The sequence below is a fragment of the Dicentrarchus labrax genome, unplaced genomic scaffold, assembly GCF_905237075.1.
Source record: "Dicentrarchus labrax unplaced genomic scaffold, dlabrax2021, whole genome shotgun sequence".
NCBI classification, from domain to species: domain Eukaryota; kingdom Metazoa; phylum Chordata; class Actinopteri; family Moronidae; genus Dicentrarchus; species Dicentrarchus labrax.
In genome coordinates this window covers 2,024,227-2,040,814 of record NW_026136705.1, presented here as the reverse complement: position 1 = coordinate 2,040,814, position 16,588 = coordinate 2,024,227, and the positions used below count along the sequence as shown (strand labels likewise).

The following is a 16,588-nucleotide window of genomic DNA, read 5'->3' as shown; positions in this document are numbered from 1 at the left end:
ACTGATTTTATTGCTGTGCAACCAGGCAGTTCTCAGATATCAGACACTGAATGTGGCATAATGTCCTTTATTACCAGGCTGTGGAATAAAATGATGCACATCACCTTCAATTGGTTAATTTCACGAATCCTGCCAGGCTGGAAAACTTCCACAATGTCATTTTAAAGCTTAAATTCCCTGATTTTCCATGACAGCTGATTTCTTTCTTTTTTTTTTAAGAAAACAAAAGGCAGAATAATAGTATTATCGTACATTAGTGTCTCACTTTGGTAACAAAAAGGCCCAAGCCCGGTGAAAAGTTTGTATATTGTGCTTGTCGCCAACATATTAAACATAATTCAATACAAACATAAACATTCAATATGTGTCATAGTGTCTGATGTTTAAAATTGAATAAATGAGATGATATATGTGCATAAATACCAATCATATGTCAAAATATTGCCCAAATTGGCTGAATTATAAACGCTAGAAGTGGTACTAATGGTACTACTGAGCCTATCCAACAGTATATGTAAATGTAAATCAGTCTTTATTGTCATTTGACAGTATTTACAGTATTTTACATACATGAAACAAAACGCGTCCTCTGCATTTGACCCTATACGGAGAAGTTAGGGGTTACATGCCTTGCTGCCTTGCTCACAGACACCTCAGCAGTGTACAGGAGGTGGAACCGGCGCCTCTCCAGCTGCCAGTCCACACTACATACTGTGATCCATGCCGGACTTGAACCGGCAACCCTCCGCTTCCCAAGTCAAGTCCCTACAGACCGAGCTACTGCAGCTGCAAACAGACAATCACAGTAACTGGCAACTGTTCTGATCCTATTCTGAGTATTTATTACTAATTTATCATTTACTTTTAATCATTTTAATGTATTTTCTTATTATTTGGAGGGCAATGACAACCTGCGATTGGTGTTTTTTTTTAATAATTTGTACAAAGAAAACAAAGAATCCACATTTTAAACAATCTCTAGCTGCACAGTTGAGCTCCACCTCAGCCAACCTACAGCTGCAGAAATCCTGCTGTTGCACTGATGCATGAGTCCTAATAATTGAGTAATATAAGTGTTATAACTGTTGTTTGCTGCCTCCCTGCCGACCTCCTCCAGTAGATGGAGACAGCAGCCGGATAATGTGGCTGTACGGAGAGCGGAAGTCTCACATCAAAACAACAACAGTTAGCTCCAAAGGAAAAGCGAAGTTTAATCTTTTTTCTTCTGGTTTTGGGACAAATTAACAGGTGAGTTTAACACCTTTTTCAGCCCCCGGAGCGTCTCCACTACGAGTTCGTTACATGTTTGTGTTTCTACAAGTTGTTAAATTACCTATTTAAATCTGTTTTAAGCTTATGTGTAGCTTGAGAGCTAACGCTAGCTCCGTTAGCTTCCTTCTAGGTAGCGTCTCATGCTAACGGGGTTTTTTTTTTTTTTTTTTAATCTGGAGCAATCTGTGAAAGTCCACTGCATCAAACATTAACAGGACGTGTGGTGGAGGTGAACAGCATTGTTGGGATTATATGCAGCTGTCGTGTTCATCTCCGCAAGCTTGGTTAATGCTACAGTTAGCTCCTGTGCGTTTAGCCAAGCAAGCTATTATGGTACGAAAAGGTGATTTCTCGACGTTGTCCTGGAAATAAATGAGATTTTAGGTTGCTGCTTGCAGGTTTGAGGCGTTTACAGGCAGCTGATGTTTGCTGTGAGGTATGAACGAGTGGCAAAAAGAATTACTGGTAGTTAAAATATAGAAAAATAGTCTGTGAGGTTAGTGAAATTGCTCATAAAGAGGTGATGCACCATATTAAAGAAGTTAGAAAATGCACAGGTGAGTGAATTTGGATCATAACTGTGTCATGTACTGTTCTCCAGGAGAAGGTCAGAGGTCAGAGTTCATCCACAGAACAGCAGACAGACAGATTAAACCCACACACCTGCATCGCCTTCCTAACCAGAGACATTATATGTCTCATCATAATGTTGCACTACGACTCGTTAACGGTACAGTTTGTGGCAGATGACACATTAATCATATGCAACTGGTAGAAAGTGAAACACTCAAAGCTCCAGTGTGTAACATTTAATAATAATAATAATAATAATAATACATTTTATTTATAAGCGCTTTTCTAAATACTCAAAGACACTTTACATAAAAAAAAAACATAAAAGCAGCCAAACAACATCAAATAGTAAAACATTAAAAACACATCAGACTAAGCTAAACATTAAAAGCAATTTTAAAAAGGTGTGTTTTTTGTCAGTGATTTGAATGTTGGAGGGTCGGTACAGTCACGGATGTGTTTGGGGAGAGAGTTCCAGAGGGAGGGGGCAGCTACAGAGGTTCGGTGCTTGGTCCTGGGTGGAGGAGTCAGGAGGTTTGCTTCAGATGAGCGGAGGCTGCGGGATGGATTGTGGCGATGGAGCAGGTCAGTGAGGTAGGAAGGAGCCTGGTTATGGAGGGCTTTGTGTGTAAGGAGGAGGATTTTGAACTGAATGCGCTGTGGAACTGGGAGCCAGTGGAGGGTCTGGAGGACGGGAGTGATGTGATCACGGGTGCGGGAGGAGGACCTGTTATATAATAGTGATAGGTATGTGTCTGTTTTTGTGTTTTTTTTACTGTGGAATGAGCTGTTTTGATCTACAGATCCAGTGCCGCCAGGTTTCTACATTTGTTTGCGTAGACTGGACCTTTTGTGTTTCTTTCCCAGCCACTGTTGTGTAAACACTAAACAGCTGCTTTTCATTCCCAGGTCGTCACTTACAGATACAAACTATGTTCTGCTAGTTCCTATCTGAAACTACACTGCTAGTTGCCACAAGATCCCATACCCCGGTCCTTTTAATACAATATTTGATCAAAATATGTGGACACCCCCGTCCACGTATGTTACATGAACCCGGAAGCCAGTATGTCAAAAGCAGGGCTGCCCAAAGCTCTGCCTGCATGTCAAAGTTGGTCAATTATAAGGTTGAATTTGGGCTGTCAGATGTATTGAAATTAATTAAAATGTTATAATATAAATATTTGTCGAGAGTTGTGAATGTGTTGTTTGCTTTTGGCCCGTGGCCCAACATAAGGTTTCAGTTTTGGCCACCGAAGGGAAAAACATTTGGGCACCCTTGGTCAAAAAGGTGTGTCACTGAACCACTCAGGAACCTTTTGTGTCATAATCAAGTGTTTCCTCTAGGATTTTTTTTTAGCAGTGGGGGCAGGCCCGTCCGAACCCCCCTACATCAGCACAACAGTATGTGGAGTTAAACGGGACAGCCCCAATAACCTCTGAATAGTTCTACTTGTTGTTAAATTGCAATGTGAGCAGCAGCCAGCGGGGGGCGCATTATGTTTGCAGGATCATTTAAATGGCAACTGTGACTATTTCTGATTTTCCATTTCTGATACCAAAAAAAAAAAAAATTTTTTAGCTTTTTCAAGGACAGAGGGTGTTGAATGTTGTACAGATTGTAAAGCCCCCATCCCTGAGGCAAATTATGGTTTGTGATTTCAGGGCTGTAAAGATAAACTGACAGGCTTATCTTTGTGCTGCCTTCCAGTATTCTGGTTTGTAGTTCTTAGATGTATTGTTCCATATTCCCAAAAGCCAGTGTCAGCAGCACTGTCTCTATCTATGCTGTGTGGAACTGCACTCATTAATGTATGACCACTAAATACTTGATCCCCAAAATCAATAACATCTCCTGGAAAACCTGGACATTTAGAGACTTGTTTTCTAGTCATGGAAACACCTGGAAATGTATTCAAATGAGCAGATATCCTTGAAATAATCAACGTTGCCCTGGAAAATAGTAAATTTGAGTCACTCAGTAAAGGTTATGTAGGTGATCTGATTATTAGGTTTTGAGGGAAACTTAGTTAAATCACCCGAGAATGAAAATGAGCTAGCACCCGTAAACGCTGACCACCTACCCGTAGTGAACCTGCATATCTTCATCATGAACCCTGCATCGTTAAAAAAGAAGGAATAAAACTCGGAAAAAATGGGCCTATCGATAAATTATATGACTATTTGTGAGCAGCTGTCGTCCTGTATCATCAAGGCAACTCCTGGAAAATGTCCTGGAAATTATATCTTTAAAAGAGTGGGAACCCTGATTCTAGTAGAGTCTTATCAGGGTCCCGGTTCTTCTCCCGTTCTTCGAAACCTATCTCCCGTTTTTCCTCTCTGCAGGTACGCTGGAATTTTCTGATACCCACTCGGACATGTCCTATGTCTTCATCAACGACTCGTCGCAGACCAACGTGCCTCTGCTGCAGGCCTGCATCGACGGGGACCTGCCTTTCGCCAAGAGGCTCCTCGAGACCGGATGCGACCCCAACATCCGCGACAACCGGGGCCGCACCGGCCTGCACCTAGCCGCCGCCCGAGGGAACGTGGACATATGCCGCCTCCTGCACAAGTTCGGGGCCGATCTGTTGGCGACCGATTATCAAGGAAACACGGCGCTGCATCTGTGTGGCCACGTGGATACCATACAGTTCCTGGTCTCCAACGGGCTCAAGATCGACATCTGGTAAGACATTTAATGCCTAATTTTGTAGATGTATTTGCTTGTATTTTTTTTTACTTGTTTTAAGTAAATCTGTAAATCTCTTTGTAAATTTGTCGTGGCTACAAACTGAAGCACTGTGCCTGAGGTCCGCAGTTTGTAGGTGACGATTGATGAGGGTTAGGTAAAAAGACAAATCTGAGCTAAACTGATTTTTGAAGTGTCCTGGTTACGATTTAAACCTGTAAAAACTCTGGTTTAAGAAACCTTCAGTATTCCAGACTGTTACCGTTTTGTTTGTTTTGGGATCATTTCAATTTCCAGCTGCTTTGACATCTGCCTCGTTGTAGTACCAATACAATAAGATGTTGGGTGTTTCCGGTCCACATTTTGGCTTGAACTGGTTCGAACTGGTTGAAGCTCACTTTGCTGTTATTTGGAGAGTCTGGAAGTATCTCAAGGGTTTGTAATATGAACTCGCTTCAAGTTCTGGGTATAGGTCATTAAATGTGCGATACATCTGTGTACATTCCAGCCTCTGTCTGGCAGACACACATTTACAGACAGACAGGTGGGCGTTCGGTACAGAGAAACATGTTTCTGATCATTCAGGTGTGAATGAATAGATTCTTTATTGTCCTTCCCCGGAAACACAGATACACAACATAACCAGAGGAAAAGGCTTTAGGTTTGCGGGAGTCTGTTGGCAGCGTCGGTGAATGTCAGTGGTGTGTAGTTCAAAGTGAAGTGGGAGAATAGCATTGGTATGTGGTGATGGGTGAGAGGGAGATACAGTTATTGTAGAGAGTAAACCGGAAGGGACTCAGGACACAACCATCGCTCCAGTGTTGAGCGTTGTTAAGGTGACGATGTAGAATAATACTTTTTCAGTTATCAAACAACGGAGCGAAATCCCACTATTACTCAGTGGTTCTGGAAATAAGTGGCTGAGATCAGACAATCAGAAACCTACTGACATTTCTGAACTTCCGTTATGAGCATGCACGCGATTATTCAAGTGTATGTAAACACACTCATTGATGTATACACCATATTGAGCATTTTGTAATGATTCTTAAGAATAAAACAAAAAAGAACAATGACATTAGATGTTGAAAAGCAAAGGCTACAGAAATCAGCATCTGTTCTTCCTTTTCTGTTTTTTATCTTCACGATACACTACAACCCACAAACCCCGTTTAATAGGAAGTAGTGTGCTTGCAGGCGGCTTTTTGCACTTTTGATGCAAACATCGGGTCCTTTTTTTTTTTTTTTCTTCTTAGACCGTCAGTTCACATGAGTGGAAAAAGTAAGAAACCTCAGGAGGATTTGTAAAAAGGGCCATGTGCTCATTTTAGTCGTGTGAGAATGTCATATGAGTAATCTGAATCTCTCTCTCTCTAATAGTTACAAACACAGAGAGGCATTGTGTTTCATGAATGTATGAAAAGGATGCTGATCAAGACACGTTGACTCAGCGTGGTTAAATTTAGCACCGCGCTGCAGTGAACTGCGTAATAGCTCTGACTGTTCTCAACTATTCAAACATCTCATTCATGAACTTATCTTATTAATATAAACTCTGGATGAAATAAAAACAACCACCTTTATTAACCTAAAAGATTGCTTGAGCAACAAGGTTTCGATTTTAAGATGCATCAGTATGTTGGATTAAATGACTCACTGAACTGTGATAACTGTTAAATAAATAAAAATACATCATATTTTAGTGTGATATATCCTTGGTCACACTAATTCCCACACTTTAGTAAAACTGGTTATTCATTTAATTTCATTTGAGCCCAAATTTCACACTGTTAAATCGGGGTTAAAGTTTATCTTAAATCTTTTGAGTCTGTCTTCACAGGACGTAAATGTCAAAACTTAGATTATAAATAGGCTTTAAATTAGTGGCCCGTACTTCTCTAGTTAAGCATAGTCAACAAAAAATGAAGATTAGATGTATCGCAGCAGACAGCACATTTAGATCCATTGCTGGTTCAATGATCCTGACCATTTAGCCAGGGGTCTTAATTATTTTTCCATCAGCTTCTTGAAACACCTTTCTTTTTTTAATCACTCCTCCGTTATAATACACTGACTGCAGGTTTTATTGTTTAAAACCACACATAAAATTAGCAGCACGATGCAGTTTAGAGAGTAGACAGGAAGGAAGGAAGGAGGGAAGGAAGCGACACTTCAATGCGGTGACTTTCAAACATTTCCCCCAGCGCAAAATGTCATATTTAAATTCTAATTCTAATTCTAGGCTAAATTATTTGTGTATCCTCTCTAGTAAGTGTTTCCTCCATAGAATGAAAGTCCAAGGAAATGCAAACATACTCCGTTTACAATAAAATAAATCAGAGAAAGGACATAAATCCTCACATATGATAGGCTGGAAACAGTTTGTCATGTTTGAATGTAAAAACCGACAAACGTTTAATCAATTAACAAGATAATTGCTAATTCATTTTCTGTTGACGGACAAATTGTTGCAGCTCTGCCTCCTTTTATATAATCGATTGTGACTCTTGACTACAACTACTCACATCACATCAGTGGCCCTAGTTATTCAGTTTTAAAATGCACAGTACATCCATATGTGAAGCTAATAAGAGCGTTAGAGTGGCCCGAGTGGTGGGAGACTGACAGGGTTAGGGCTCAGCTAATAACGCTGTGGTTCACTCCCGTTTGGGTTCACACAGCCAGTGACACAGCGCTCCGTAATGGGTATTGTAGTGAATCTAGGCAGCGTGCCAGAGTGTGAGTGTGTTATGGCAGGGCTATTATAAGTGACCCAGGACAGGCAATATGTGAGAAACTCGTAGCCAATGCAGTAATCTGAGAAGTGTCTTTGTCTTCTTAGAAAAATAAACTCTTTTAAAGTTTGTGGCATGGTGAACCTCAGCCCCTCTGGAAAAGAACTAAACATAAACAGTGTTGATCGTGTATAAAATGTTGGGTGGGTCAGGTCCAGCTCATCTAATGCAAAAGATTCCTTCTCAGGAATGTGTCTGATCTGCCGTGGGAATTTTTCTTTGTCCGTTCTCATCTCACAGTGATTTGACATTAACTGTTCTGTGTTCTTGTTCGCACATGTTTAAGTAAGCTTTCATTAGACTTCAGACATCCAGATCATCCTCAGTTTACAAATGTTTGTTCCAGCTGCTGTTAGAGGTACATCACTTATGTTACCAATAAAACTAATGATATATTATTTTCTAGTTAACTGTGGTATCTTAACGCAGATTGTACACCACTTCTTAACAAGTGTTAAGGAGCACAAGTGTGTTTATGGCCATTTAGGTTCCTTGTAATGAATCCCAACTATAAGCCAGCTGCTGTGACTTCACTTATTGACGGCACACCACATTGCATTCCTATTTCCTTTCAAGTGTGTGGCAACTACTTAACTGAGACCGACATAGGGAAACCACACAAGAAGTGATTGTACTTTCAATTGAGTGTTATGTTAGCCTGGCAGGTATTCAGGGAGTTCCACCACACCATGCCACTGTATTTATTCCTAGTGTGGGAACAATATACAGTGTATCTTTCTCTGTGCCTGTCAATCTCCATTTATAAAGCTGTACTGTAAATGTGTGTGTGTGTGTGTGTGTGTGTGTGTGTGTGTGTGTGTGTGTGTGTGTGTGTGTGTGTGTGTGTGTGTGTGTGTGTGTGTGTGTGTGTGTGTGTGTGTGTGTGTGTGTGTGTGTGTGTGTGTGTGTGTGTGTTGGCTGCTGAAATATAGTTTCCAACAGTAGTACTTGATATTTCCTCTAGCACTGCTCCTTTGACTCCCGGGTCTGACAGCGCTGTGTCTGTTGGTTGTCCTGCGTTACAGTAACCACAATGGATCGACCCCTCTGGTGCTGGCGAAGAGACGCGGGGTCAACAAAGACGCCATCCGTCTGCTGGAAGGACTGGAGGAGCAGGAAGTGAAAGGCTTCAACAGAGGACCCCACTCAAAACTGGAAACAATGCAGATGGCCGATAGCGAGAGGTAAGAGAGAGAGTGTGTGTGTGTGTGTGTGTGTGTGTGTGTGTGTGTGTGTGTGTGTGTGTGTGTGTGTGTGTGTGTGTGTGTGTGTGTGTGTGTGTGTGTGTGTGTGTGTGTAGGGGGACCGAAGGGTGATTGTGTGAGTGTGATAGCGAGTTTAAACCGGACGGATCCAGGGTCAGTGTAATGTTGGCTTCAAACGGAAGTTGATTGTCATTAAGCCTTTTTGTTTTTTTATGAGGGCAGTGGTTAGGACAAAAGCAAACAGATAGATAGAAACCAACAGGAAGATAAATTGATAAAAAATGGGTCTGTAAAAGCTTTATTTAAAACTAAAACTCTGTACAGAAAAAAAATACAATAAAAGTTCAAAGATAAGGCGATTTAATGTTGACATGGTGAAACTTTAAAAGGTAAATTGGGGGGGGTTGATCTCAAGTGGGCTGGACCAGTAAAACTACTGCACAAGTACAGATACATTCTGAAAACTTTCACAATTTCAACTAGGGATGTCACAATACCAGAAATGTAGTATTCAATACCAATATCACTGAAATTCACTGCACATCCACTGCTATAAATAACAAAGTAGACTTTAAACTGGCCTAACAAACTCTCTGTCATCTGTTTTTGGTCTGGAGGGAATCTCTCTCTCCCTTTAAGCCCTGCAGGGTTTGTTGCTCCGGTGCGGGCTTTACCTGCGTTACCTAGAAAAAAAACTGTATTCCCGCTGAATGTTTGTTTTCGTTCGTCCGTGAGTCTTTTGCACGGATCACGTTAATAAATTAAGTTAAACACCGGTACGGCTGGACTTGTCTCCGTCTTCTTCCTGTGGCATTTAACGGCAGGCCGGAGGAATCTACGGTACTGTAGTCCGTTAAGCATCCGCTCTGGTCGACATCCCTAATTTCAACATGTCTTTTTCCACATTGAGTCAGTCGCCTGTCATTAGACGAGAGTTACAGTTTAGAGATCGCTGTGGATTTACACAAAACGTTCAGTCACATGTATTTTGAAAACTCAACAACAATATAGTATTTTACTTCTTTGTGACTCTGAACAGCCTTGTTGGAATCTAGACATTCTCCATACATTCCCACTTGTATCGTAATGCTGGCATCACCACACCGACTGCAGTGGAAGCTATTGAGGAAGAACGTTTAACCATTTACAGATCAGAGCTTTTGGTAGTGCCTTCGCTATAGCACCAATATTGTTTTAACATATTCTCCTGTACTGAAGCTGCTCGCTGTTTAACTTGCTCCTGAAACCGGACACCTCTCAATACTCACAAGCCCAAACAATAGCAGGTGTCAGTGTGTGAGCCTGGAAGTGCAGTTTATGTTTTATTGTTGCTCATAACAGAAACAGCTTGTTCACAAATGTAACTAATGCAGTTCTCATATTTCTTTTGTCAATATTATGGAAACTGGTTGAACTGAAACTGGACTCTTTATTCATTTCATATTAGCTTCGGCTAAACATGCACTTTAGCCCAAAACAACTCTTTCGATGTACCTACGGTCAGTTGAGTGTCCTGTTGTTTTCAATGCGTGTGCTTCTGTTTCACTGTTGTTGTCAGTGTTATGTACATTTGTCATAGCTCCCATTCTGACTGGTTGCAAAACCTCAAACTGAAGTCCCAGCGTACTCTTGGACGCTGCATACGACTGAGTTACGGTCTTATTCTGACAGTTCTTTCCCCCTCTGTCTGTCTGTCCGCCCGTCTGTTTGTCTCAGCGCCATGGAGAGTCACTCTTTACTCAACCCGAACCTCCAGAGCAGCGAGGGGGTCCTGTCCAGCTTCAGGACCACTTGGCAGGAGTTTGTGGAGGATCTGGGCTTCTGGAGAGTCCTGCTGCTGCTCGTGGTCATCGCCCTCCTCTCCCTGGGGATCGCGTACTACGTCAGCGGCGTCTTGCCTTTCTCCACCAGCCAGCTGGAGCTGGTGCACTGAGGGGGGAGAGCAGAGAGGGACGGTGTTAAAGAAGAAGCATGGGGTAGTGAAATAACCAAGTGAAGTTCCGCTTTCAGTGCTTATACCAGAACACAAACCCAGATTTCTGTTTTATTTGCAGGCCAGATCTCGTCTTGATTGTCTAGACAGGGAAACATCGTATTGTTGTTAGAAAGAGGATCTAATTATTTCTAAAAAAAGAAGTTAACCAAAAGAAGAAAACTGACACTAGACGCTAGAAAAAAATCAACTGCAAACCTTGAGGGGATTACCAAGTCTTCTGTTGCTCATACTAAGGAAACATTGGTCTTGTTTGAATATTGTGTAACATATCCCCCTTTAAAATGAGGTCTCAGTTAAAGCTGACTCATTGGAGTGAGGAAAATACGACCATCTTGTTTTCTTAATACGACATTTCCTTTTAATCTCCGTCATACTGTTTGTTCTGTTACGAGCTGTATATTGCCAATGTTTTTGTATCTTTTATTCTTTCTTATTTGTCTGATTTTTTTCATTTGTGTTATTTATCAAATATCTTCTGTTCTCATTATCCTGCGTATACTGTGTGTTTTTGTTTAAACCCCCCCGCTCCCTCGTCCTCTTTCCAAACCCGGCATCGGACACTTAATCGATCTCTTGTTCCCACTGGAGTTTGTGTTGACTGACAGTTGACTCACTCCCGTTGTGCGAGAATGTTATATCGTCCGCTTGCACGCCGATCAGAACAAGCACCTCGACTGCGTGTCCTTTTAAGATAAAGATCCGTGTTCGACAGCTCATTAAGACATTCCCGCCAGCAGCATGAGGCTTTGTTGCATTAAAAAACCGCTACAGTGTAAACATTACAGAGAGGCACAACGCTCCTAAACTGTAGGATTATTATCCGATTAATGATTATTGTTTGAGTGTACATTAATTTTATCTTCATGTCCTTGTAAACCATGTAGATTTTATTTGTTGTTGGTTTTTCCACTGTTGATTTTCAGTGTACAATAACACATTCGCAGTAAATCCTACTTTAAGGTGGATAAATGAATAAAATCATGTGTATGTATGATTCTAATTGACTATTTGTCAGACGTCTCATTTCTATTGCTCAGCGGCGAATTAGTGTAACAGCTACTGTGGTTACATTTATTTACAGAGCAACAATGTGAAGTGCTTTACAAAGAGATTCAATGAACGCAGGCATGCAAAGGGGATGTCAGTAAGCATGGGGTGTGTTGATATAACAACACACAGCATTGGCACTACAGTAAACAGTGTTCAGCGATGTGTTTATGGTGATAAGGAGATTAAAGATAAGTAATGGGTAGCTGGAGGAGGGAAACGACTAATCTCAAAGTCTTTAGCAGACAGGAATGATATACATTTTGAAAGTGATTTACGATAATGGACACTAGCCGACAACTGAGTCGATTTGGTTCGTTAAATTGAATTGATTTTTTCATTAGGGACTCTGCTGAGGCCCGAGGGCTCTGATGGCGGTTGATGATAGCTGGCTGTTGTCCCAAATGAAAAGATCTCAGTTGTTTTCTGGTTTAGTTGAAAGAGTGCTGTGTAAAAAGGAAGACACTGTCCTAACAAATAGCTCAATAAAATCACAGAATTTCACACTTACTCTACCTAAACATAAATATTTAGTCTTTAATCCACTTATTTATCTTTAGAGATTCATGCACATACTGGTATTGTTTGCCAACAGGCTGTCTTGACTTAACAGGTTCACTTCCTGATATTGCGACTCCTTACTTCATCACTTCCTTCACCTATTTATGAATTGGAGGGTGTGACGGTCAAAAACAAATCAAAATAACAGGATATGTGGTGGTGGGTTAATAAACCTGGCGCAATACACTTACAACATCACAGCATTAAAAACAGGAACCCCCCCACCCCACCCCATCTTGACACTGAGCTTTAGTCCAAGAAAAAGTTTAAATCTTGTTTATATCTTATTTATATATATATATGTATCTTTATTTGCATGAATCTTTTTTGTCTTACTTCTATTGGGAATAACCATGCTGTGAGTTTCCAGTGAGTAATCCTGTTATTGACTTGCACTGTTAAAAGTATGAATCAGCAGTTTCTGTTGGCTGTGTACTCGCTGGATGTACAGACAGCTATCAATAAATTATAAGTGGATTTATGGACTTACTAGACTATTTCATTTGAAAGTCATACTCTATCTATTGTAAGATGGCCCTATATTAACTCTTAGTCTACAAAGTAAACAGCTGCTAAATTAAAGTAGTAGAGTCAAAATTGTATGACACAACTTAAATCTGTAGTCACAGCCCAGCTTCATAGAAAACAGTTACTCACGTGTGGACCAAAATGTCCCTGTTAACACATCCTCTGACGTATGATTTCATACATCACACACACACACACACACACACACACACACACACACACTTATCTTATCTTATCTTATCTTAGGCTGTTTGTAATTTGTAACATAATTGGGGGGCAGCAATAGTTTCCACATACCTCATTTTGAGTGTTTCAACACGCCCGCCGATGGGGGGGACAAACGAGTCTGTTGGGGGGGGGGGAGTGTAAAATTTTAGTTACATAACATCTTTTTATTTGTGTTCTTCCTTTTAATTGTGGTCAAGAACCCCCCCCACCCCCAACACAAAAATGGTTTGGCCACTGATCGAAATTTGATGTTGTAGTTGATTTGAAGTTCAGTACGCTAAAAAGGTCCGGTCAGAAAATAAAGAGGCCTTAGAGATTTTAAATATTTAAAAAAAGGTGGTGACGGTGAAGGGAAAAAATGGGACTGGATAGTATGTAGCAGCTCAATAAAGGCCTTATTTTGCCTACCATGCTTGCTGTTCTCCTTTGAAGTAGAGAAAAAGTCGACTAGTGTGCTAAATTCCATAAATTTACAGAAAGCTTTATGAGAGATTTCCAGAACATGAAAGCAACCGTGCACACAAACATTGTTATTGGAAGGAGAGGAAGAGCAGAGGAAAAGGAGAGATCTGGGCGTGGAGGGGCATCTAAGATGATCTCATCCTGGGCCCAGGCAAGACTGTCAGCTGGCCTGTGTTTCGAAATGAGCTATGCCTATGCCTATCTAAACCAGATCTGGAAATATTGTGTTCTTATAACCCGCAAAATAAAGAAACTGCTTCTTGATGTTTTTCACAGGTAAGACAAAAACAAGTCTTTGTAAAGTCTGCCATATCCACAGAAACCAGAGCTTTACGAAATAAATAAAAGCATGCCACACATACTGCCAAATAAACAGCTAACTACACAGCAAAAGACATTTGCCAGTACAGTTCATTGAGAGACTGAGCCCGAGGGTTACACATGCTAAATACACAGTTACACATGTTAAATAGTTAAATGTGTACAGTGCTCAAATAAGACAAGGAATTACATTATATTTAGAAACAGTTATGTGGTGGTACTGATTCCACAGATCTCAGCTCAGGGGAGAGGAGTCTAAAAAAACTTGGAGAACAAAACTCACAAGTACTCTGACAATTAAAAAATGCCTCTTCAAAAAGTTAAAAAAGGTGCAAGGGGCTTTTAATGAAAATAAACCAATAACCATAAGTGAGGCTGTAAGGCAGCAGATAATCGTAAGGCAGGAATGACCCTACAGTCTGAGGGAGAGAGGGGGAGGGAGAGCCCGCTGTCTACGTGTGGGAAGCCATCAGTCGACGCCACAGGAAGAACACAGAGGCCAGACACACTTTTACTCTACTCTAGATTGTGACAGACAGGAGGACAGACAGGAAGACAGACGCTTCTCCACTTAGGTACAGCTGTGGTTTTTTTTGTTTTTCTTCATGTAAGTTTCCAAAGACAGTTACAGTTACTACGTTACTGTTGTTTGGTCCTGTAACGTTGCTTTGTGGGAATAACTCCGACCCCCGGCGCATGTGGCAAGGCGTCCAGGCCATCACAGACTACAAACCGACCAACACCACCACACCAACCACCGGTGACGCCTCCTTGTCAGATGAGCTCAATAACTCTTATGCTTGCTTTGACAGGGAGAACAAGGAGGCGGCGATCAAGGCTGCGCTCCCTGCAGACCACCAACCCCTCACACTCTCCCCCACCGACGTGTGTGCTACTCTGAGCAGGGCTAATGCACGTAAGGCTGCTGGTCCTGATGGCATCCCTGGACGTGTGCTCAGGGCCTGTGCTGGACAGCTGACTGAGGTCCTGACCGACGGTGTCACACGCCTGTTAGGACGCGCAGTGATTGCGTCATATTTATCGCAGACGTCTTGTAGTTCTTTAATAAACAAAGAAAAATGTCTCCTTCAGTAACACCCACTGTATCATGGCCGTCCTCACAATCAGTGGCAACTCTGTATCGATCTACATGTGTGATAATAGCAGGAGAACACTAACCAAAACTATCTTTAAAAAGATCCATGCTATTTAAGAAATAATGTACATAACAGGGCTGGTAATGTAATACAATTCTCAGTCAAACAAACAATATGATCTAATATACAGAGTGAGAGGAGTTACTTCTGGTCTTCCCATGGCCCTCTGAAGACTTTAGGAACTACAGTCGCTCTAATGCTGCAAACAGGAAGGATAACACTGCTGTGCATTGCCAGTGAGTAATACTAAAATTATGAATCAGCTACCAGCACTTCCTGTTGGCAACTATCACGTAATTATAAGTGGATTTATGGACATATTTGCCTATTTCACCTGAACATCACGCTGAATCTCTCTCTACACTTTAATGATTAATGACCCCCGGGGACTTGCTGTTCAGGCCCAAAGCTATTTGTCTGTTTGTTTACTTATTCAATATGTGTAATTGTCAGGTTGCCAGGTTTTTTTTTTTTGTAACCAGACCTTTCAGCAGGTATTTGAAATGTAGTAATCTACAATATTTACAATATGATCTTATTTATGTTACTTGTGGTCTTCCCATGTCCCTCAATGATGCATCTTCCTGTTGATCATGTGAGCTGTGAAATGTTTTCGTGACAGTGTAACAGGAATATGACCTCTGCTACTACTTTAAACAGCTTAACTTCAATCACTACAACACCCTCAATATTATCCAGTATCACTGCTTTAAGTCCTTTTTTCTCTCCCCTGAAACACCACCCGTCACCTTCACCACCAGCTTCCACACCTACCATTAGCATGATCATGTTGATGCACTAGACAGTAACGACTCGGGGGGTCACTTCCTGTCACTGTGTGGTGTGGTCAGGTGTACGTGCCTTGAAGGAGCAGTTAAGAGAAAGTGAGAGTGAGATGACTGGCAGAGAGAGGGGATGACCCTATTTCTTTTCCCCCAGCTCTCCTGCTGAACCCACCTGGCTCTTCAACACTCCTGTCTCATAAATTAAATAGTGCATCAATGCTCCCCACCCAGCACTAGAATACCATTAGCTCAGTGCCCTGCAGCTGTAATAGAAAACACATGAATTATTACATTAATACTTTCCTCTGTGAAAACTGTAAGCTCTGATGCAATGATTGTGTAAAATGAGCCGAGATGCCAGCAGATAATATTTGTTTTGTCTTGGTCAATAAGTAACTACACGGTGGTGTGTGCTGAGATTACATCTGATCTGTGTTTTTTCTCATTCAAGACAGAAGGATTTATGTTAAGTAAAAGGGCAGTGGAACATTTAAAGCACCGATTGGGGGATTATATAGTGTCCAGGATAAGATACTGTCTAAGGAAAAACTAAGAGTTTGTTTGCAAAGATCAACCTACCCTATTACCCCACTAGAACACTGTGCTCTCTGAATGCAGGGCTACTGCTGGTTCCTATACTCTCTAAATAGAACAGGAGCCAGAGCCTTCAGTTACCAAGCTCCTCTCCTGTGGAACCAGCTTCCTGTTTGTGTTCGGGAGGCAGACACCCTCTCCACATTTAACAGTCTTAAGACGTTCCTCTTTGATAAATCTTATAGTGACGGCTGGCTCAGGTCAGAACTAGTAGAGTCAAAAGTGTATGACACGACTTAAATCTGACTTGAAACCAAGTCTGTAGTCATAGCCCAGCTTCATAGAAAACTCACGTGATCACCATATTTCCTATGTTTACCACAACCCATCCTCTGTGCATGACTTCATATATCACACACACACACACACACA

General features: G+C 41.4%; 1 protein-coding gene across 1 annotated transcript; it reads left to right on the top strand.

The window, feature by feature from the left end:
- The first annotated feature begins 1,131 nt into the window (after positions 1-1,131).
- ankrd46b (ankyrin repeat domain 46b) lies at positions 1,132-11,537 on the top strand. Its single transcript, XM_051400504.1, has 4 exons — positions 1,132-1,248; positions 4,192-4,534; positions 8,358-8,516; positions 10,254-11,537. Exons 2-4 carry the CDS (start codon positions 4,224-4,226, stop codon positions 10,468-10,470), a joined length of 687 nt encoding a protein of 228 aa, XP_051256464.1. The 5' UTR covers positions 1,132-1,248; positions 4,192-4,223; the 3' UTR covers positions 10,471-11,537.
- Positions 11,538-16,588: the final 5,051 nt, after the last annotated feature.

Excerpts from the sequence above, each read along its gene's own strand:
- ankrd46b (XM_051400504.1), top strand. The coding sequence starts at position 4,224 with ATGTCCTATGTCTTCATCAACGACTCGTCGCAGACCAACGTGCCTCTG. Across the intron at positions 4,535-8,357 it reads GGGCTCAAGATCGACATCTG|TAACCACAATGGATCGACCC; the intron begins GTAAGACATTTA and ends CCTGCGTTACAG. Across the intron at positions 8,517-10,253 it reads CAGATGGCCGATAGCGAGAG|CGCCATGGAGAGTCACTCTT; the intron begins GTAAGAGAGAGA and ends TGTTTGTCTCAG.